Source organism: Brachypodium distachyon, chromosome 3 (genome assembly GCF_000005505.3).
Source record: "Brachypodium distachyon strain Bd21 chromosome 3, Brachypodium_distachyon_v3.0, whole genome shotgun sequence".
Classification (NCBI taxonomy): Eukaryota; Viridiplantae; Streptophyta; class Magnoliopsida; order Poales; family Poaceae; genus Brachypodium; species Brachypodium distachyon.
Window position 1 is genome coordinate 16,881,979 of NC_016133.3, and position 22,738 is coordinate 16,904,716.

Here is a 22,738-nt window from a genome sequence, read left to right on the forward strand (position 1 = left end):
TACCCAAGCCAGTAGCACATACGATTTACACGGAGTACACAGTAAATTCCAAGATACATACAACACACATATGTTAACATGTTCTTGCTGGCACACAGACTCCTTCGGAAGAGACGACGAACTCAACGCAAGCATCCTTGAGGCCGTCGCAGCGGCACTGGTTCGCCAAAGCCAGCGTGGTGAGCACGGTGTCGGCGTCAAGGCAATCGCAGAGCGCGTCTTCGCACATCAACTTGAGCCTGTCTATGCCATAACGGTCCGCGGCCCATCAAGGCACCCCGCAGGCAAAGAGTCGGTGTACACGAAGGAGAGCACGGCCTCGAACACTGCGGGCTCCATGTCATCGACAGTCACGCGGCCCATGTCCTTCTCCTTCATTGGGCCGTACATCTGGGCCTTGAAGACCGGCGACCGGGCCGCCAGGATGACCCTGTGGGCCGGGAAGGGCTTTCCTCCGACAACGAAGGTGACGTCAGCCGATTCATCGTTGGGTTCCAGTAGCTTGCCAAGGCAGCCAGTTGATTAATCGTGGTCTTGTATCTATTGATCGATCAAGGCAAAGCCTAAGCGAACTTGGAAAGGTTTTATTCTTTCAGGGGAAACCATTCGGCGAGCTTTATTGATCATCAAAAAAGTTTACATCGTTTATGAACATAGGCAAAATAAAACTAGGAGGATCATCGTCCCAAAAACAAGATAACTTCGAACGAAAACTATTCCTAGCTAACTCATGTGCTACCATATTAGCTTCCCACGGACAATGCTCAAAACAAACCTTCGTGAATCCCGATGCCAACATGCGACAGTCGTAGAAGATGGCTGCCGCCTTGGTAGCCGAAAAACCATCATCAACACGGTCTCAATCACCTGCATATTGTCTGAAAACTTCGTGCAACCAATATGCGGAGCCAAAAATAGGCCTTTCCTGAGGGCATAAGCCTCAGCCATCATAACGTCTAAAGCAAAAGGAACTTCATGGCAAGCTACAACAAGGAATTTTCCATGGGAGTCGCAGATCACAGCTCCAATGCTCCCACAGCCTTCATCAATGTCAAACGTAGCATCGACATTTATTTTCAGGAATTTTTCCGTTGGCTTGGTCCAGCCAATATTCTTCACTTTTGCCTTTTTCTTAGACGCACGCCAGTAATTAGCAGTCAAGGCTCCAATCGCCATGGCCGATCTATGCGGAGATTGGATAGCTTCATCATGCACTAATTGTCTCCTCTCCCACCAGATGTACCATGCACCAGTGAGAACCAGTTCCGGCATTCCAATACCGCCCAAAGGATCCCAAACATCAGTATTACAAATAATATGCTCAAGTGCAATAACCCCAGCTCTGTCCAGCGCAACAATATCATCAATGATATGCTTAATTCCCAGACACTCCCAGACCTGCTGAGCTTGCTGGCATGTAAACAACACATGCATTATATCTTCACATCCGGCTGCACAAACAAGGCAACCGCTAACTGTACTTATATGCCTATTAGCAAGAATGCCCAAGCAAGGAACAAGACCATGCAGGGCCCTCCAGCCATAGATCTTAATTTTTGCAGGAACACGGAGATGCCAAAATTTCTCCCACACCGGACTAATTTGAGATCTTCCAGCACCCAGACAATTTCTTTCCTTCCTTCCAAACTGATAGTCCCACTCAACATGGTACGCCGAACAAACGCTGAAGAGGCCGTTCTTCGTATGGTGCCAAGCGACGAAGTCTTCCATTCCAGTCGGAGCAATCGGGATCTCAAGAATTCTATTTGCGTCAATGGACCAGAACACATCACGTACCAGTAGCTCATCCCATCGTCCAGTTGCCGGATTAATAAGATCTAAAACTTTGCTTAGTAGAACATGACCACGAGGCATGACAATTTTCCTTGTGGGGCTAGTAGGAACCCATGCATCTTCCCAAATGTCGATCTGTGATCCATCTTCGACACGCCAAATGCAGCCACGGTTAAAATTTTCCATGCCCGTGATCACACTTTGCCAGGTGAAGGAACTACCTCTTTTCAGCTTTGCTTTCAACAATTTCCCGTTCGGGTAATACCTCGCACGCAGAACTCCGGCACATAAAGAATCATGCTGCTCCAATAAACGCCAACATTGTTTAGCAAGCATTGCTTTATTAAACGTGTGTAAATCTCTAAATCCCATACCTCCTCCTTCGGGATACACATTTTCCACCATGCCAACCAATGTATCTTCTTTTTCTGGTCATCATTACCCCACCAATACTGCGACATAGCATCAGTAATTCCTTTGCAAATGTTTTTTGGAATCTTGAATACTGTCATCGCAAATACAGGCATAGATTGGGCAACGGCCTTAAGGAGCACTTCCTTTCCACCAGCTGACAACATCTTCGCCTTCCATCCACTCGTCTTTATCTTCACACGTTCGATCAAATGCTTAAAACAATCACTTCTATCAGTTCCTACCATAGCAAGAAGCCCCAAGTATTTCTCATTCAATGACTCGGTCATGATATTCAATTCGAAACACACCTCAGCTCGGTCTTCAACCAAAGTATTTGGACTAAAATAGATACTTGATTTAGCGTCACTTGCAAGCTGCCCTGAACTTGCACAGTAGGAGTCCAGAATACGCTTGAGAGATGAAGCACTATGCATATCAGCCTCCATCAAGATCAGGGAGTCATCCGCAAAGAGGACATGTGAAACCATATGTGCATCACGACAGACACGAACTCCCACCAGATCTCCCGACGTCTCAGCATGATTCAATAAAGATGATAATCCTTCTGCACATAAGAGAAACAAGTAAGGTGAAAGAGGGTCTCCTTGACGGATCCCCCTAGTAGGAGTGAACCCCTCTATAACATTTGAGTTTAACTTCACACGGTATCGCACGGAGGACACACAAGCCATGATGAGCTTCACCCATCTTGGGTCAAAGCCCAATCTCAACATCATTTTTTCAAGAAAGCACCATTCAACACGGTCATAGGCCTTGTGCATATCCAGCTTCACCGCACACAGCCCCTTCTTCCCCTTCTTCTTCTTGATCGAATGCACACATTCATAGGCCAGGAGGATATTATCAGTGAAGAGTCTCTCAGGAACAAAAGCACTTTGATGTTCATCAATAATATCAGGTAGAATCACCTTGAGTCTATTTGCAAGCATCTTCGAGATCACTTTGTAAACAACGTTGCATAAACTTATGGGCCTAAACCGAGACACTCGCTTTGGATCATCCACCTTGGGAATAAGGACAAGCATAGTTCCGTTCCATCCATCAGGAATCACGCCCGAGTTAACGGCCTCAAGAACTTCTTTCACCAGATCATCGCCAAGTAAAGACCAATATCTTTTATAAAACACCGCATGTAGGCCATCCGGGCCAGGAGCTTTAAAATCACCAATCTGGAACAGAGCTTTCTTTACATCCTCTTCCGTGAAAGGTTCAAGTAGGGATCTATTCATATCCCTAGTCACTTTCCTTTTAACTTTCCCAAGGACCTCTTCATCTGGTTCCAAAACTTTAGAAAGGAACAAACCTTCAAAATAGAATTTTATAAGGGTACTCATACCAGCAGGATCCTCACATTTTACACCCGCTTCATCAATCAAATATTTAATAGTATTCTTCTTCTTTCTAGCACTCGCAAAATTGTGGAAAAAATTGGAGTTACTGTCCCCATGCCGAAGGCAGTTGACCCTCCCCCTCTGTGTCCAGTATATTTCATCTTGTTCTAGCAGAAGTTCAATCTTGAGCAGCATCTCTTTCTGGTCTGCAATTGAGTCATCCGTAATTGGTCCTCTGCGACTTTCCTCTAGCTCTTCCTTTAAAGCATAAATTCTTTTACGTGGGGCTTTCAGCTCACGTCTATCCCATGCATGTAAAGCCTCATGCACTTTAGTTGTTTTCTGCATGAGACTAGAGTCCACACCTGAAGTAGCCGCCCCATCCCAAGCATTTTGCACAATCATATCAACAGCATCTTCAGCCAACCACTTCGCTTCAAAACGTCGGACAGCCGGAGCACCAGGCGCATGGATCCCCGACAAGGCTTTAGTATCGAGCATTTTTAGGGTACCCTGGCACTCCAAAAACGCATCTAGGAGTACCAAACACATCTAACCGTTCGTTTGCGAAGGGTAATTTGGTGTTCCCCCTCTGTCATCCCAATTTTGAGAAGCAGCCAGCAGCCCCGACCGGCGCCCAGCACCAACTCGATTGATTGTCCTCGTCGCCGGCCGGCGGCCGGTACTCCTCTTCTTCGTGCGATGGAAAGCGACCCCAGCTGCCTGCGCAGCCGTTCCAATCGAGCCGCATAGGAGCTGCCTCGGGGAGCTCCCTATGTTGAATTCGCTCGACCTGTGAAACAACGAGCTCACCGTCAACGTTTCAGTGCAGCTGGAGAACCTCAAGCGGAGCCTGTTCAACCTGTCCAACATCCAGCTCACCGGCAGCTTGTCTCCTCTGTCCTCTCTTCTCCAGCAACATGTACGATCACAGGCTCACAGCTTCCTCGGGAACCCTGTGCTCTGAAGCAGCGTGTGATCCAGCATGGACAGAGGAGCCACCGCTGGCTGCCGGAGCCATGTTCATCCTCACCGTCGCCGATGTCATACTCGTCCTTGGCGTCTCGTGGTTCTCCTACAAGTACCGAAGCCTATGTAATCGACGCTTTCGTCTGCTCCGCCGACGCGGCGGCCTCATTCGCCTGGCAGCCACAGCGGCGTTCTCCCCTCCGCCAAGGCGGCCACCATTTTCTTTTTCAGATGGCGGCGGCTTAGGTTGCAGGAAGATATATTTTTTTAATTACAAACAAATATCTAGTTTATTACGAAAAAATATCCTCAAGCAATTACAATTTTACCCTACAACCGGAGGTACTCCGGTGGTTTTCGACTCGGTACTCCGTGTGATTAACAATGGAGTACCAGATAATACCGACCATTAGATTTGGACAAACGAATGATCCATATTAAATCCGGGGTACCGTAAAAGAGCTCTCAGTATCAACAGTGACCGGGCGATGGTCACTTTTAGTCATGCCTTCATTTATCGCGACCGCGTTTGGAAAAGCTGCACTCCATGCCTCGTTCGTAACTGCCCGGTCAAGGCGTTCCCTGATTCTGCCGCGCCGCCAAGTAAAACGATCGCCCGTATAACCAAGATCCTCAAGCGAACACTGCGTGAGACAATCTTGAAACGCTTGCATATATCTCAGGGCCCTCGCAGCCCCTCCTTCTTTCTCCCAAGAGTATAAGATTTCATTAAAATCTCCAAGGAGTAACCAAGGCATATCTATCCTGCTATGAAGGTCAGGTATACATTGCCACGACTTGAATTTATCTTCCCATTTTGGTTCCCCATAGAAGCCTGTGAAACGCCACTCCACAGCCTCTTCCACCACTACATCAATGAAATTTGCAGTGATATCATTTGCCCGGATTTTACAATCACTTTTCCACATAAGCAACAAACCACCACTTCTACCGTTGCTTTCATGGAACACCATCTCATCAAAGTTCAACTTGCGAACTAGTTTTGCTGCCTTATTTTTGCCCAAATGTGATTCAAACAGGAAAATCACATCGGGTTTTATTTGCCTCTGATATCCAGAAGCCCACGAACTGCCTGGGACGTTTATTTCCTGGCAGTTCCATCCCGTAATTTTCATTGATCCTTGGCCGGCTCCAACGGGGAGCTAGCCAAATTTTCATCAACAATGGTTGTCTGACCAAATTTTCTCCTCTGTGCTTCCGCTGCACGAATATCCTTCCGTAGTCTGCTGTCATCAGGGAAACACAACCACAGTTGGTGCGCCATGGCATGGTTTGGGAAATTGATGTGTAGGTGTGTGGAGTTTTGTTCGTCAGGCTGCCAAGACTGTGCTCCTGTGCTCCGGACCTCACTACCCAACAAATCTGCTGCTTCCTGACCCACCTAACTGCACCCCCGAAACCAACGGTGGCCTGATGCACAGAATTGCTAGCAGTACTTCCCCGGATATCAGTCTTGATCCATGTCCGACCTCTTCCTGAGTTCAACATCACCATAAGGCTGTTTATCCCCTGCCGAAACAAAAGTTTCCCCTTCGAAAACCCTTTCTTAATTCCCTCGATGGTATCCCGCAGACGATCTTCGTTCCGACCCGGGCATGGCCCAGATCCTCCAGGGCCAATCCATCACCGTTCTGGGCTTGGACAGAGACCGGCGCACAGCAGAGTTCGTACTGGGTGAAGGGGAAGCGCTCGACTCTTTTTCCGCCTTACGGCGGGACTCGAGCTCTGTGACGACCAGCGCCGCCATTCTCCTCCGCATCTCCTCCACCTCGGGAAGGAGACTTGACGACCTAGGCCGGAGTAGTCGCTGCAGAACCTCCCCGTCCCTCTTCGCCCTTTCCACCAAGGAGCAGACCAGGAGTTTGAATGCCCCCCGGTTCACCTCGGGGAACATGACGAGATCCGCCTCCCTCTCCTCCAGCCACGCACCCGACGGTGCTGGACTTCTTCTCGAGGTTCCTTCCTTCTCGGTCCCGATCGCCGGCGCCGGAGGCGTTCGTATCGACCCTTGGCGAGATGGGCCCTAATTGCGCGCGTTAATTAGGTCGCCTCAGAGTACTCGGAAAGGTTTAATTACGTACGTCTTCCAACCGGACACGGGAGTCAAACGGACGCGCCGAGCTGGCCCAAAGCGCGAACATTGATCGGCGAGCCGAGCTGGGCTCGATCGGCCCGAGAAAATATGGAGCGCATGAACGGTGCTCGGTCCAGCTCGGGGCCTCGGGCTTTGCTAGAGCTCGGTCCAGCTCGGAAGGCTCGACGAGCTCGGTCCTTTGCGTGGAAACCACGTGAGCCACAGCCACGCGGTGGGCCGCGTAAGCCGTGTCCGTCGGCTGAGCTGGGCGAGGATGGCCTCCGTCTGTGGGCTGTGGGCTGCGGCTGCGGCCTGTGTAGTGGGAGTTGGGAGACTTGGGCTGGGCCATAACAGCTTCTGCTTTGGGTTCGCTGAGCAGCCTGAGACAAGCCTGGGTTAGGCCCGAAGAGGAAACGAGCCCAACAGGCAAGTACGTTGGGCTCGGGATTTTCCAGTAACAGGCGGAGCTCGAGCTTTGCCTGTGTATCCTAAAAACATTGGACAACCAATAAATAACATCATACAACTCAAACACCACAAAATGCGTGTTGCTAGTATGCATCCCGCATGGTTGATCAACTCCCAAACATTTCTACCGGCCGCATGTCGTCGATGGCCACGTAATGCTGATCCGTCCGCCCTGCAGCCGCCGCACCGTAGAGCTCCGCCATGAGCACCGGCGACCTCATGGAGAGGACTGTCCGCGGACGACGAAGCGGACGCGGCCTTGGAGTCGTACAGCCTGGCGAGATCGCGCGGCAGATCCGACGGCGGAGGATTATCCGGCGGCGTGGCGATAATCGAGACCGTCGGATGCATGAACACGGTGACGACGGAGACGTACTTGGGCTTGGTGTTCCCAAGAGGGTAGTAGCGGATGGCCCAGTCGTGGCCGCCGACGGAGAAGACGCCGTTGCTGATGTAGGCGTTGGGGCCGAGGAGCTTGTGCTGGCTGTAGCCATGGATATATGTCGAACACGTGCCGCCACTGCGCCGTCTCCGGGGTGCACGTCGACGTCACCGTCGTCTCCAGCACCGTTGCCACGGGCGGCGGCGCCCGCTGCTTTGAGCTAGCTGCTAGCTGGACGCCGGCATGATCGATCTGATAGATCGGATCAACGAGAACGAAGCATGCACGCGCGTACCTAATTGAACTAGCTTAATTTTTCTTAATAATATGTCGGTGTGTTGTAAGTATGTCATGAAGCACTTGGACTAGAACCACATTATGGAGTAATCACTAATCACTTCTTTTATGCAAATTCTTTTCTATTTTTCCTAAGAAGCACTCAAGCACGTATCACATCATGAACAGTTTACTATAGACACAGTACAAGGTCAAAGGCCCACATGCATGGCTAAAGAGGTTACAAAAGAGGGAAGGCGCCCAAGAAGTGTCGTAGCCAATGCATCACCCAAACCTGCGCTTCACCACGAAAAGCTCGTTCAGTTTGTAGGATTCTTAAAGGATTTTTACAGGATTTCAATACTTAGGATTTTTTCTTATGCGTAGTATTCGTTCGTGGGAATGGACATGCTAGATTCTTAAGAAATGTGTTTAAATTGGATTAATTTCTAAAGATTCTAAACATTAGGTGAGACCTCATTTTAAAATCCTATGAATTGCAATGTGCATGGCATTTTAATCCTTCACTTTTTTTATTTTTATGTTTTCAAAATCCTGCGATGTAGCAGCAAAGGCGAGGAAGGTTGGAGAAGGTGTTCTGCGTCGCCACGTCTTCGCGTTTCCTGTGCATTAGACCAGGCTAGGGTCGCTCTCCCGAGTGACATGCATGGGGTGTGCAGCGGCTAGGGTGGGAACACCGGAAGATGATATTGCTGTTTTTTCAAGGAATAGATCACTGTTTCTAGTTGAAAACGGATGTGGTCAAAGTGCTTTTTTAACGTAAATCTCATACTTCACGTCTTACAGATTGAACAAGAAGGAGTACGCTAGTAATGGGAAAAGAGGCTGTATAATTGGACCTCTACCTCTGCTGGTCAATAGTTAATTCCAGGGTGGCTGGGTGAAAAAAGATGCCTGGAGGGGTATAAAGAACTAAATGGTGCGGTAAGAGTGTAACTCCGTAAGAGTACAATGCAGGCGCTGTTTTGGTAGGTTGTGGACCACATTCATGAATGGCTCCATCGATGAAATATATCCAATCTAGTTGTTTCTTTCCAAATTAAAACGCAAGCAGCCGAGAGCTCGACTGATATGCTACAGGCGCCGGTCGGGTCGGCCGGACAGTAATCTGTGGCTTGGGTCCACGGGCCGGCGATATCTGACCACCAAGGACGCTTTGCTAGAGGGGTTCCATCGGTCTAGGGTATTGTAAAAACACTTACTAGTATCATTTACATGTATATATAATTGAATATCAGATGCTCTCTCGGGAGAACATTGGGAGGAAGAAAGATTGGATATATTTGATCAATGGACTTTGGTGTCCTTGTGCAAGGATGTTTTGACATCCAAATCAGTTAATTCATTCTAACTTTTCGTGTAGCGATGCCATTTTTTTTTTGGGGAAAACATTAGGCAAATTGCCTACGTACTGCAAATATACTGAATTAAATAAAAATGTGTATATAGAGGGAGTTCCAAAGAAAGATAAAAACTCTATCTAAATGCATCGATCCATCCTCGAAAGTTTGAGTAGCTCTTTCTCTTTGTCCGATGAAATACAAGGTTCAGCTCCTCCTTAAAGATCTTTTTGCATCTATAAAGGCCGGCTAGGCAAGTGCCTTGGAAGATGCAATCATTCCAAATCTTCCAAATGCTCTATGAAACTAGAGTGGCAATTTCCATGTGGAATGGGACTTCGAGAAGTTGTCTGATAGTCTGAAAATTTGAATGAATGTCCATCTAAGAGAGAAATTCAATGCAAAGAAAATATAAGACCAGCAGGGCTCTCACAAAGGGGCATTCGAAGAAAAGGTGCACATAGGTTTCCAGGATGCTACCGGCACATAAGACACATGTGTAAGAAGGGATGTGGAAATTTCTCATATGGAGAATGGCTGTTCAATAACCTGTTAATCAGTGTAAGCCACATGAAATATTTGTGCTTGAGTTGGCAGCATGATTTCCAATTCCATGAAAATGTACTCTGAATCTCAATGTGATCAATCATCAATTAGTGCAGTGTATGCCAAGGATGTGATTAATTAATTCAGGTTCGTTCCAGGAATATGACCATTTGTCCTTATCATGTATGGGAATAGTATGATCAAGTAGCTCATTAAATTCCTGAAATTGCTCAATTGTCTCAATGGATAGAGGTCGATTGAAGTGTGCATGATATGATTTCTGTCCAAGCATCACACATCTCGATCAGCCACACAGTGCAATCCTCATCGATGGCAAATGAGAAAATATGGGGCCACGCAGTGAGTGGCCAGTATATTATTATGTTATGAATTGATCAGTAAAACTTATAGACGCTGTGCTAGGTCTGGCTGCATCGATCAAGGTCAGGAACCACTTCTGCCGACCGGAGCCGGCCCTCCTGCATCAAGGTCAGGAACCATTTCGGCCGGAGCACTCCACGTAGAGTCACGGGCGGTTATTAGCCTGCAGCTTAAATCGTATGGCCAACTTATAAGTCGTCCCCACACGCATGCAACGCGCATCCATGCAGGAATTGAACAACAGTATTTCAATTTGGCAAGTTCGCATGGCCGGATCACTCTAGATGTGAGCGTAAACGACAAACTTGTGGATCAAATCAATAATGCGGAGAACACGAAATGACTACACACACAAACAGGGAAAAGATTACTTGTACGGATGGCCCTGCTCAGAGGTAAGTAGCTACTAGCTTAGGCAAGTGTGATAGAGATAATAAACTGTGTAGCTACGTGTAGACCCGCCGAACGTGCAACAGGGGTGGCCCTGGCCCAGCTCCTCTCATGTGTCCAATCTAGTCGGCAGTGTACGTTGGTTGGTCCCTGTCGATCGATATAAATTTTCTTGCCCGTTATTTCCTCCACCGGACCGGTAAAGCTTTTACTCATTGGTGGAGAAAATATTATCACCAGTTACTCCCTCAATTCTTATTAATTGTTTCAGCTTAGTTTAAACATAGATGAATATATGTTTAAAAAATGTATAAATACATGTAATATTTTGACCATTAATATGAATTGGAGTGAGTAGTTTATCGTGTGTCAGAAAAAAAAAAGTTCACTAGTTCACCCCTTGTCGTAAATATTGGTGAAAATTCTATCAGCTATGCTTCTTAAATTTGGTATATACAAAAATATGTTCGGGCTCGTTGCGTGTCAGAAGAGTCATATCTTATGTCGGACGTGATTCAGCTTCCCTTTCAATCCCTAGTTACACAGTAAAGTAAGGTATGAGAATCAAGTGCTTTCGTCGTTTTATATCACTGGGTCTAGACGTACCCCGGCCCCAAGCCCCCAACTACTGCATCTAATACGCAACGTACGATCCCTAGACATGTCATGTCTGTATATATAATCTGGCTAGCTAGGATCAACGTTAAAAATATGATATGATCAATATGGATATATTAATTAAGCTTCCAAAAACAATAACTCGAGCGCGAATACGCAGCATTGATCAGCAGCTCATATGATGATACAAAATTACATATCGCAATCTTGTTCAGCAGCTCATCATGGGATTGAAAATAAGAGGGAGATCACTGCATAACTATTACCACGAACCCGCCCCGTGAAAACTACTCACGCACGCATCTTCCAGAGATCAGCAAAGCGTCATGGTGGAAGTGACTAATTTTAGGCCGGCTGCAAGTGGAGTATAGAAGGTTTTCTGCCGCCCCCCTCCCCATCCCTCGATAATACAGTATTGCTTCCCGAATTGGCCTCGATTCTGGTGGCGAAACGATTCAAGTATAAGTAGAAGAACTGATAGGGGGATTGACACGGACACATCGTAAAATGGTATGCCACGGTCCCGTGCCCGGGCCGGGCAGGTACCCAAAACTGCCCCGCGCCCAGGGTGTGTACTCTATCGCCACCGTCTTCGCACGGTATTTTCGCCGGCTATACATCCATCTACCAACACAGAGATATGATATTTAGCTACCAAGGGCCGGGGTTGGTTGCTATATATAAGTACAAAATTTGTTACTATCAATCTATTTTCACCGACACTATTTAATTTGGTCACTTCATGGTTTCTACACTCTAGTCGCTAGGGATATCTAGTGACCAACTTTGCCATCATTGGTTACGAAAGGACATGGTGATAGTTAATATTAACCAATGTACCAATATTTTGGTTGCAATATATAGAAATACACATAGCTACCATGCAGCCTGGTTACTAATATATAACTGGTGGCTAATGCTACATTAGTTTAACTGAGGATTATTTATAATTCTGAAGCAACGCATGTGCAGTTTAAGCTAGTATTCTCTCTTTTTCATATTATAATGCATATGGTTTTGTCCTCAGTCAAACTTTTTAAAATTTGACTAAGTTTATAGGAAAAAACGTCTATTAACTTCTACAACACCAAACCAATATACCAATAGATCAAGCATGAAATATACTTTTATGCATGATTTATTTGGTCTGATAGATGTCGATATTTAATTTTCCCTATAAATTTGGTCAAACTTTCAAAAAAATTACTTAAGACAAAAACCATATGCATTATAATGTGGAAAAGAGAGAGTAACCGGGTAAAAGCTACTTAGATCTCCATTTGGCAAAAGTTTGTATGGACGCATATATATATCTTACGTCTTATCTAGAGGTAAGCGCTAAAGCGCATAAACTACAACCAATCAATTAACGCAATCGCTACCTCTATGATGTGGCGGCGTACGTAGTCATCACAGACAAAATAATTCTAGCGTGTGGCTGGCCGATCAGAAGTAGCTATACGCAAGTGATAGAGAGATACTGTGCATGTACGTAGATCCGACGAACGACCTGGGACAGGGATGGCCATGACCCAGCTGCTCCTCATGTGTCCTGTACTCCTTAGGTCAGGCTGCTGCCAGCTAATTTATGATCCAAAATTATCTCATTTTCGAACGCCATTTTAGTCGGCAGTGCCAGTACGTTGGTCCTTTCGATAAATGGCGCCTGTCGTGGGAATTCTTCTTGCCCGTTATTTCCTCCACTAGAACGGACAAATCTTTTACTCGTCGGTGAAGAAAGGATTCTTACCACGTAGTGGTTCATCCGATATCTAGAATGTAAATATTATCTTTTTCTTCACTTGAAAAACGGGAAAAAAAAAGCTACAAAATATGACCGTGTGAGTTTTGTTTGGAAAAAAGAATGCTGCTCCTCTTCACGGATAAGCTTCATAAATATTGTTTTAGGTTTTGCTAATTCTCAGTGGCTTGAAATTTTGATAACGTCAGTCGACTAAAATAATACGCTAGCCTAAAAGTGTATACTTGAAGTTGTGCAACATTACTGGAGTACATATAGTGCATTTTTCGGTTCGCAAGTTATATGTGATGGTACGTTGGATGTTGACCAAAAAGGCTCCGAAATAAATCTCAATGCCACCATTCATGGATAACTGTTACAGAGCTCTAAGTCATGGGTGGCATAGTTCAGTTCATGTAGAATCAGCTGACTGAGGGGAGGCGCAAAATATAAGATGGTTGTTGTTGCTCATTAATTTTGAGCAACTTTGAATCTAATTATTTGAATTTATACAATTTATAAATTCAAAGATGGTTGTGGGTTCATTTTGAACTACATTTACTTTTTTATATTCAAGAAAAAATCATTAAAAAATCATATTTGTGTTTAATAAGATAAGATTAGATAACAGAAAATGCAAAATTTTGTGACCACAGGTTTAAAATATGAATGAATATCTAGGGTGACTCAAATGTCAAAATTTAAGCATATTAACTATTTGAGGGCCCAAGTAAAATCCATAAATCACTAAACTTACAAAGGCACGTATTATATACGTATATACAATTGGGCTCTTGGCCACCATGTTCGATATCTTCGCATGCCCATCTTTATCTCACATACCAAGTTTCGTCCAAGTTCGAGATGTTTTTTCGCATAATCAAAGAACGGAAATTGTGGATTCTGCGAGTAATTTAGAGGATTGGTCCTCGAAACAATTAATTTTCTGAAAAATTACATTATTAAACCTAAACATTAATTAAGACGCTTTCAATGTGTCATGGTTGCATGTAGGACGGAGTTGACTAGGCCTTCAATGACTGTTGTGAGCACATACATATACAAGCAGTTTCTGGGGTGGTTAACGATGTTGGTTGCCGACCTCGATTCATTGCATTTTCTCTGTTGTTGATTTAAATTCTAGGCCGAGACAATTTCAATTAGGCAAGTTTTTATCGACATAATATATCTCTATAAACGTAAACTACGAACAATCACTTGATGCAATTGATATCTATGATGTGGCGTGGTTGTCATTATATACAGCCAAAAGAAACTAAGTTGTGGCTGGCCAGCTATACCGTATAGGTACGTACGTATAAAGATACAACGAAAGGGATAGAGGTATACTACAGTATAGCTACGTATAAAGATCCGACGAACGTTGGTGACCCTGACCCACGTACAGCTCCTCAGAGCAAGTCCAGCAGACTACTCAAATTTGAGCCCTCAAATCTCTATATGGGGATTCTCTAGACAAGATTCTCTCCCCAAATTTCTCATCTCCCCAGCAGACTACTCAAATCTCAGCCCCTATAATTCATTCTTCCATATTTTATCCATATCCTCCAACCGTTTTTGCAAACATCTATATTTCAAACGACTTGAATTGAAATTTTGTATTTGAAACGCTTATAATATAAATTTAATAGTTGTATTTTATTTATATCCAATTATTAAATAAACTATAATATTATAATTTAATTACATGAAATTTTTAATTAATGAATATGTTGCACGGGTCTTTTACAACGGCTATTTTCTTAACGGCTATTTTCCAAACGGCTAGATTTTGAACAGATCTTTTCCAACGGCTATATTTCTTATATATATATATATATATATATATATATATATATATATATATATATATATATATATATGGAGCTCTGAAGCATTGTTCATTCACTCTCTACCACATCTCTCAACCTCCTCTCACAAAATGTGTCCTAGCACACTTTGGCAATACGTGAGTTCGTCGTCGTCGTTGGAGGAGGAGTATGAAGATGACGGCCATGAACTAATGGTTGCTACGGCGGCCATAGTTCTGGACGCAAACATGCGGTTCAATGCTCGACGCCGTGGCGGTTCTATGCCGGGTCGTCAGGTAATTAACCGCGATAGGGTAGCTGGGCATGGTAGATTATTTGAAGACTACTTCGCGCAGCATCCTGTCTATGGCCCCTCGTATTTTCGCCGAAGGTATGCAATGCTTATATATGGTTTTTATTTGCATTTTTATTGTTCCTCTAGTGTACAACTAATTGCCTTTGTTCTCACAGGTTTCGAATGGCTCGGCCGTTGTTTCTTCGCATAGTGAAAGCTTTCTTCGCATAGTGAAAGCTATGCGAGAACACGATAGCTATTTTGTGCAGAAAAGAAATGCTGCTGGAAAACTTGGGTTATCATCTCTTCAGAAGGCTACTGCAGTGTTTCGAATGTTGACTTACGGTGTAGCTGCGGATGCTACAGATGAGTACGTTCGGATTGGAAAAAGTACCGCTTTAGATAGTATGAAAGCATTTGTTAGACCTGTTATTGAAGTTTTCGGAGATGAGTATCTTAGATCTCCAAATGATGCCGATACTGCTAGATTGCTTGCAATTGGAGAGAGCAGAGGGTTCCCTGGAATGCTAGGGAGCATCGACGGCATGCATTGGGGGTGGAAAAATTGCCCTTCCTCATGGCAAGGTATGTATACTGGCCATGTGCGCGAGCCCACAATCATTCTGGAAGCTGTTGCTTCACAGGATCTTTGGATTTGGCATGCCTTCTTTGGTTTACCAGGCTCTCTTAATGACATCAATGTTCTTCACCATTCCCCTATCTTCACGAGGCTAGCCGGCAAGCTCCACAAGTTAATTATACAGTAAATGGTAACAATTATACAATGGGGTACTACCTTGCCGATGGCATATACCCGCAGTGGGCAACATTGGTTAAGACAATACCCTCTCCACTAGGGCAGAAGAATAAATATTTTGCAAAATGTCAAGAAGCACATAGGAAGGATGTGGAACGAGCATTTGGAGTTCTTCAAGCTCGTTTTGCAATTGTTTGTGGACCAGCAAGACTGTGGGATGAAGAAGTACTCCATGATATCATCACATCTTGTGTTATCATGCATAACATGATAGTTGAAGACGAGCGAGACGAAGGTCCACAAGACTACAATTACGACAACATGGGAGAAAAGGTCATTCCCTCTCATGCACAGACGGCTGAATTCTCGAACTTCATTCAGAATCATCTTGACATCCGCAACGCACAAGTCCACTTTCAACTGAAAGATGACCTGGTTGAGCACCTATGGCAAATTTATGGGGCAATGTAGTGTGCAATTTACCTAGTCGTATGTAGTTAGAGTTAGGATCTAAGTCGGAAAGGTTTTGTCCCGAAGAAGGTTACCCTGCCGACTTGATCTATTTAGCATGTACTGTTTTTACATTATGAAGGGGTGTAATATTATGTATGGTAATGTATGCAACTACTTTAATGAATTAGTCAATGGACCTCAATAGTAAATACAACAACATAATCCATAGACCTCAAATAGTTCATACAACAACATAATCCATCGACCTCAAATAGTTCATACAACAACATAAACCTCAAATAGTTCATACAACAACATAATCCATAGACCTCAAATTGATCTTTTAGATCGTCGGTCAATGATATCACGTCGTAACATCCTTGTAGTATTCTTTTTGGTCATCATCCAAAGAACTAAGGTCCTTGTTCATGATTTCCATTTCCATCTTCCTTTCCTCAATTTCAATCTTCTTTTGCTCCATTGCAAGTGCTCCTTCATAATGCTCTTTCTTTGATGCCTCTCTTGCATTCTCTCTTGCTTGTCTTGCTGTTTCTCTTGTCATCTCTCTTGCCTCCCCCTTTGAAAACACAAGATCCAATGCCATGACAACATTACTATCATCTGAAGAGGTAACATTTTTACCTCGACGTTGTCGCTCTTTCTCCGCCTTCTTCCCAATAGGTCTCTTCATGTGATCCGCTTTGGCTGGAGATGTAGCTTCAAAGTCATCAATATGGACCGTGTTGGTTTCATGAGTAGACATACTCGGACTTGCATTTGAGCTTGACTTCTGCTTTTTATTACTTTGAGATGACCTATCAGCTTGAGCCAACCACTTTTATTCGAAACGCAGCATGTTCCAACAATGCAGTAGCACAAACCCTTTATGGGTCTTATCTAGTGATTTTAACAATTTGAGAGCATCAACAATCTGCACAAGTGAATAGGTCTTAGTATATTGGCAAAAAACATATGAATATACAATGAAATTAAACAACTAGGTGAACTACCTTATCTTGCTCTATCTTCCCGCTTTCGTGCCTGTGCATAATTTGATCGTAGCATCCACAAAACCTACCCACTTGTTCTTTCAGAACGGACCAACGATGTGATAAGGAATTGACACTGCGGTCACTACCTTCTGGCTTGTGCAATTCATACTCCTCATGGATCCTATTCCAATAAGTCGCACTCTTTTGCTCAGTACCTACTATTGGATCCATACTAGCATGCAACCATGCAGCCACCAACACTTCATCTTCTTTATCACTGAAATTTCCTTTCCTCTTGTTATTTGCTTTTACTGGAGGAGTAGGAACTTCAGCTTACATTGGATGAGCTCCAAATTGACTGCTCAAATTTTGACCCCAAGCTTCTTGAAGATATCCTTCACTCAACAAATTTGTGTACAAACCCATGGGACTACCCTGGCTATCCATCGAAGCACCCAAAAAATATTTTAGGAAATTTAATCAGAACTGTATGATATGCTCTCATGAAACAACAAAATTGATCTACCAATCTACATCTACATTTCTATAAAATTGATCTACAAATATTTCTATAGTAGCACACATCAATCTACACAAGATTTTCATCTCTCTGTCTTTCTCCTATCAGGCATCAGCGCAGCGCAGCGCGTCCCCATCCCGACCCCCCAGCGCCGCCGCCTGCCCATCCCGCCCCGCAGCGCCGCCGGCCTCCCCATCCCGACCCCAGCGCTGCCAGCCTCCCCATCCCGACCCGTGGTGCCGCCGGCCTCCCCTTCCCGCGCCGCAGCACCGCCGGCTCCTCCCCATCCCGACCGCAGCGCCGCCGGCCTCCCCTTCTAGCGCCGCAACCGCGGGTTTCCCCATCCGCCGCCCCACCAAATCCGACCACCAAATCAACGCCGCCGACCACAACTACACAGCAGGGAAGGGAAGGAAGGGGGAGGAAGACGAACCTTGACGGAAGCAGGACGGATTCCGTTGGAGTCGTTGCTTTCGGGATCCCCGATCCGGCTGCTGAGTTTCGGGCGTCGGGAGGACGATATCAGGAGCGCCTCAGTTTAGGGAGGACGAACAGGGCTCTGCTGGATAGAGTTTTGTGGCCAAAAACCCTAAGTTTGAGGATAGGGAGTCATATAAGGAGTCTCTTGGACTTGCTCTCATGTTGTCCATATATAGGTCACGCTGCTGCCAGCTAATTTATGATCCAAAATTAACTCATTTTTTATGCCCATTTTAGTCGGCAGTGCCAGTGTACGTTGGTCCTTTCGATATATGCATGTCGTGGGAATTCTTCTTGCCCGTTATTTCCTCCTCTGGACGGGGAAAAGCTTTTCCTCGTTCGTGGGAAAAGGATGTTTAAAGGGGAGTTCATCCGATATCTACAATATGTATAAATGTTATCGTTTTCTTCACTCGAAAAACAAGTGAAAATTTTAGCAGCTATATATACTTCTAAATTTTTATACAAAATATGACCATGTGAGTTTTGTTGGAAAAAGGAATGCTGCTCCTCTTCACGGTTGTGCTTTCTAACTTTTTTTTTGGAATGAGTGCTTTCTAACTTGGATTGCGTGAGAAAGCTTTATACATTTTGTTTAACATGTGTTTTTGGTGCTTATTTTTTTGCCGCAAAAGGCAGGAGCGATGCCATGCATTAATAGGGGAGAAAGCATATGTAGTAATCAACTAAACCAGCCAAGAGAAGAACAAAAGGAGGACATAAAAAAACAAACCGGAAACAAACCCGAAAAGCTAATGGGGCAGCGGAAGCTCGGGCACGAAAGGCGGCTTTCATTTGGCTGAAATTTTGATAAAAATTATACACTAGAAACCTAAAAGTGCACTACTTGAAGTTTGCAAGTTACATGTGACAAGATTGTGTCGACATTAATAATCTGTATGTCAATATATATATAGGGATAGTCATTAATAGTATTTTCGTTTACAGGTTTTTATAAGGACTACAAGTCTTTGATTAATTAAGAATTACTTTGTTAATTTGTGGTTCATATGGTATGAAATTTCTATCACTAGATTAGGTTTTCAAAAGTTCTTACTGATAATTACTGCATATCATATAAACTAATGTTGATGCAGTAATTTATGCTCAAAAGATTCTCTTAACGTAATGTAACGCGTAGGGATTACGTACGTGGTAAGGAAAAAAAAATAGAGAGATGCTATATGTAAGTGGACCAGTAGCGCGCTAGTGATCAATAGCTAATTCCTGGGTGAAAAAAGATGCCTGGCGTAGGAATAACACACACCCTTAAATGCTGCTGCGGTAAAGAGTTCACACCTGGAAACTGGGTAACCATAACCAGTAAACGGCGCGTTATCTCTATATAAACACGCTGCTTCGCTAGGTCATGGGCAACATTCATCATTGGTTCCATCGATCCAATAATACTCTCTCGATCTCCCCTTCTTTCCAAATTAAAACAGCTAGTATAGCCGAGAACTGAGAGATATCCAGCTCGCCAGCTGCTATGGCAATGACGCCGGACACAGACAGTAACAACAAGGTGGCTAAGCCATCCGCCGGCGATGACACTGAGATCCCAAGCAAGGACTACCTGAACCCTCCTCCGACGCCGCTGTTCGACGGCAGCGAGCTGGGGAAATGGTCGCTGTACCGCGCCGTCATCGCCGAGTTCACCGCCACGCTGCTCTTCGTCTACGTCACCGTGGCCACCGTCATCGGCCACAAGCGGCAGCAGCAGCAGCCGGACACCGCCGGCGCCGGCGTGGGCCTGCTGGGCATCGCGTGGGCCTTCGGGGGTTCCATCGCCGTCCTCGTCTACTGCACGGCGGGGATCTCGGGGGGCCACATCAACCCGGCGGTCACATTCGGCCTGCTACTGGCCCGCAAGGTCAGCCTCCCGCGGGCCGGGCTCTACATGCTGGCCCAGTGCCTGGGCGCCATCTGTGGGGCTGGCCTCGTCAGGACCGTCAACGGCGGCGACGCCTATCTAAAACACGGCGGAGGAGCCAACGAGGTCGCCGACGGGTACTCTAACGCGGCCGGGTTCGTGGCCGAGGTTGTGGGAACTTTCGTGCTGGTCTACACGGTGTTCTCGGCCACGGACCCGAAGAGGATGGCGAGGGACTCGCATATCTCCGTGCTGGCGCCGCTGCTCATCGGGTTCTCGGTCTTCGTCGTGCACCTGGCAACGATCCCCGTGACGGGAACCAGCATCAACCCGGCCAGGAGCTTTGGGCCTGCCGTGGTGTATAATGGGGAGAAGGCGTGGGCCGACTTGTGGATCTTCTGGGTCGGGCCGTTCACCGGCGCCGCCGTGGCCATGGTTTACCACCAGTTTGTGCTCAGGAACACCGTCTCCGTCTTCTTCCACCGCTCCGACTACGCCGCTGCAGTCTAGATCTATCGTATCCACAGCCAACCCGGCCGCCGTCCGTCCAAACGCGTACGTACGTACTAGCTAGTATAGTGTTGCTGAGTTGAGACGGGTGGATTTTTAGTTACTTTTAAGCTAGCAAAGCTCCGTTCTGTATCGAGATCGATCGATCCCTGGCAGCTTCGTGCTGTTAAAATCGAACGTTTATATGTTGTTTGCATGTACACGTACGTATTGCTTATTGTTGCATCTATCGATCCAATGTATCCATAATAATAATAATCAGTTGTGTAGTCAGGTTTTCCAGAATCTTAGACCCCATTTCTAAGTTCTTTGCAAAAATAGAAACTTAAAAAAAATTAATTATGGCTCTCAAACTCAAACCGTATGCTTCATTTATGATTGTCTTCATGGTTAATTTTCTCTCGGTAAGATCTTTAAAACTAGGTCTCATATTGGTATCTTCCGATTTACATTCTTCCGATTTACATTTTTCCGATTTAAAAGTTATCATCAAATAATAATATGAAATTCTCAGCATGTCGTTAATTAGTAACAAAATTACCCCATGTTTAATTTTAATTAAAATAGGTGGTAATTTCTGCGGTACAAACTTAGTTATAATGGGATGATGCAGTGCTCATATCGAAAGGACTCAAAAAAAAAAGTAAGGAGTAGGTGTTAACGATATATGTTAAAAAACTTGTATGGGACATTTTCCTCTTTTTTGGGAAGTTGTGTATGGGACATTTCCCTGGTTGAGCTCTCAATAGGTATGTACATTTCCCTGGTTACTATTGATTTGATGTCCCTGTTGGCTATAGCTAGCGCCCCAACTTAAGTGGATAATAAACATGAAAATCCTTTTTCTATATATAATACTGTTCGGATTTTAATTCAACGATGGCAAATGGAATATGAGAGAATGGGTACGACCCTCAGGTTTTAATCTAACGGTTCTAAAACGTCGACTGAGATTTAAGGTCCATTTCTTAAAAATCGGGTGACTTAAAAATAGCCACACCCTGTATAATAACCCGTTTTTCTGTTCATTAGGTAGCAAAAAATATCTTGTCGCTAGGATGCTTTTTTTTTCCTACCAGCGGAGATGTTCTGCAAGATCTTGGATATCTTTACTACTCGGTTTTTTGAATTCATTCGTATGTTCCCGGGAACCGCACGTGATACCCTCAACCAGTCCCTGTCAGGATTATACAGTGAGAGCTCCCAAAAAGACGGAGAAATCAACAGACGGAAGCTAGACGGAGAAATCAGTGAGGCGATTTCTTGATGTGGTCCACACCCGGCCGGGCGCGCCGGCATCTTGGCCTATTGAGATGGGACACTCTCACACACTCCATCAAGATAGCTTCCTCCACCCTGCCCATTCCACTTTGCCTCCAGCTAATCGCCTAGTTGTTGCTCGTGGTAATTTTGTGTTTCATAATCTTGCAGCTAGTTGATGTTTCAAGACGGCAACGAGTAAGCAGCGTACCAGTGAAATTTTACTCTATTATGGCCGGTAAATATTTGGTACTCACTCCCCTCCGTCACATATTAAGTGCCGAGATATTACATGTATCCAGACGTATTTTAGTATATAGATACGACCATTTTTAGACAAATTTGAGTCACTTAACATGGGACAAAGGGAGTATAAATATTTATCGATGGTCACGTAAATGGGTAAAATCTTCTACTCACCAGGTGGAATCATGGTTTTAAATAGCTCGCTATGATATTTAGCGGCGGTCTCCTCTAGATGGTATAGATGCTATAACACGCAACAACGTGCGCTATTTCAAATAGCATTTTGCAAAAAAAAATCATATATAACCCAAAATTAAAAGTTTCAACATAACAACGTGATAAAAACTTCTCCAACGTGATAAACACAGATACGAGACATTAAATGACTAAATAGTTTTAAGGAAACAAAGTGCGTAACATCCAAATCCAAAGCCCACGGGGCAACAACATAACAACATAGAGTACTCATTCCGAACTAAATGGAGAATGCATGTCGATGTCATATTCTGATTCAGACCACCAAATTGCGCTTCAGGATGCATCTTCTTCTTCTTATTACGGCAGGAAACTCTCTTTCTTTTTTATTCTGGACGTAAAAAAAATTAACGACGCTATACGAAATAGCATTTAGTGCCATTTAGCGTGCTAATAGCGAAGAATAGGGACAGGAAAATTGCTTAAACTTAACATCGGGTCTTCTGATATGCTATAGCGTCAGAGAAAATAGCGCGCTATTTAAAACCATGGGTAGAAC

At 44.8% G+C, this 22,738-nt stretch overlaps 3 protein-coding genes across 3 annotated transcripts; 2 read left to right on the top strand and 1 right to left on the bottom strand.

The window, feature by feature from the left end:
- Nucleotides 1-243: 243 nt before the first annotated feature.
- LOC104584065 lies at nt 244-14,830 on the bottom strand. Its single transcript, XM_014900473.1, has 7 exons — nt 14,757-14,830; nt 7,309-7,576; nt 7,059-7,112; nt 4,209-4,353; nt 2,169-4,093; nt 868-2,094; nt 244-501 (listed from the first exon to the last, which is right to left on the bottom strand). Exons 1-7 carry the CDS (start codon nt 14,828-14,830, stop codon nt 244-246), a joined length of 3,951 nt encoding a protein of 1,316 aa, XP_014755959.1.
- A 16-nt stretch (nt 14,831-14,846) lies between these two features.
- On the top strand, nt 14,847-16,121 carry LOC106866370. Its single transcript, XM_024461380.1, has 3 exons — nt 14,847-14,894; nt 15,070-15,525; nt 15,624-16,121. The coding sequence occupies exons 1-3, from the start codon at nt 14,847-14,849 to the stop codon at nt 16,119-16,121; spliced, it is 1,002 nt and encodes a 333-aa protein (XP_024317148.1).
- A 3,280-nt stretch (nt 16,122-19,401) lies between these two features.
- On the top strand, nt 19,402-20,763 carry LOC100839216 (probable aquaporin PIP2-8). Its single transcript, XM_003571509.4, has one exon. It carries the CDS (start codon nt 19,585-19,587, stop codon nt 20,476-20,478), a length of 894 nt encoding a protein of 297 aa, XP_003571557.2. The 5' UTR covers nt 19,402-19,584; the 3' UTR covers nt 20,479-20,763.
- The last annotated feature ends 1,975 nt before the right edge of the window (nt 20,764-22,738 follow it).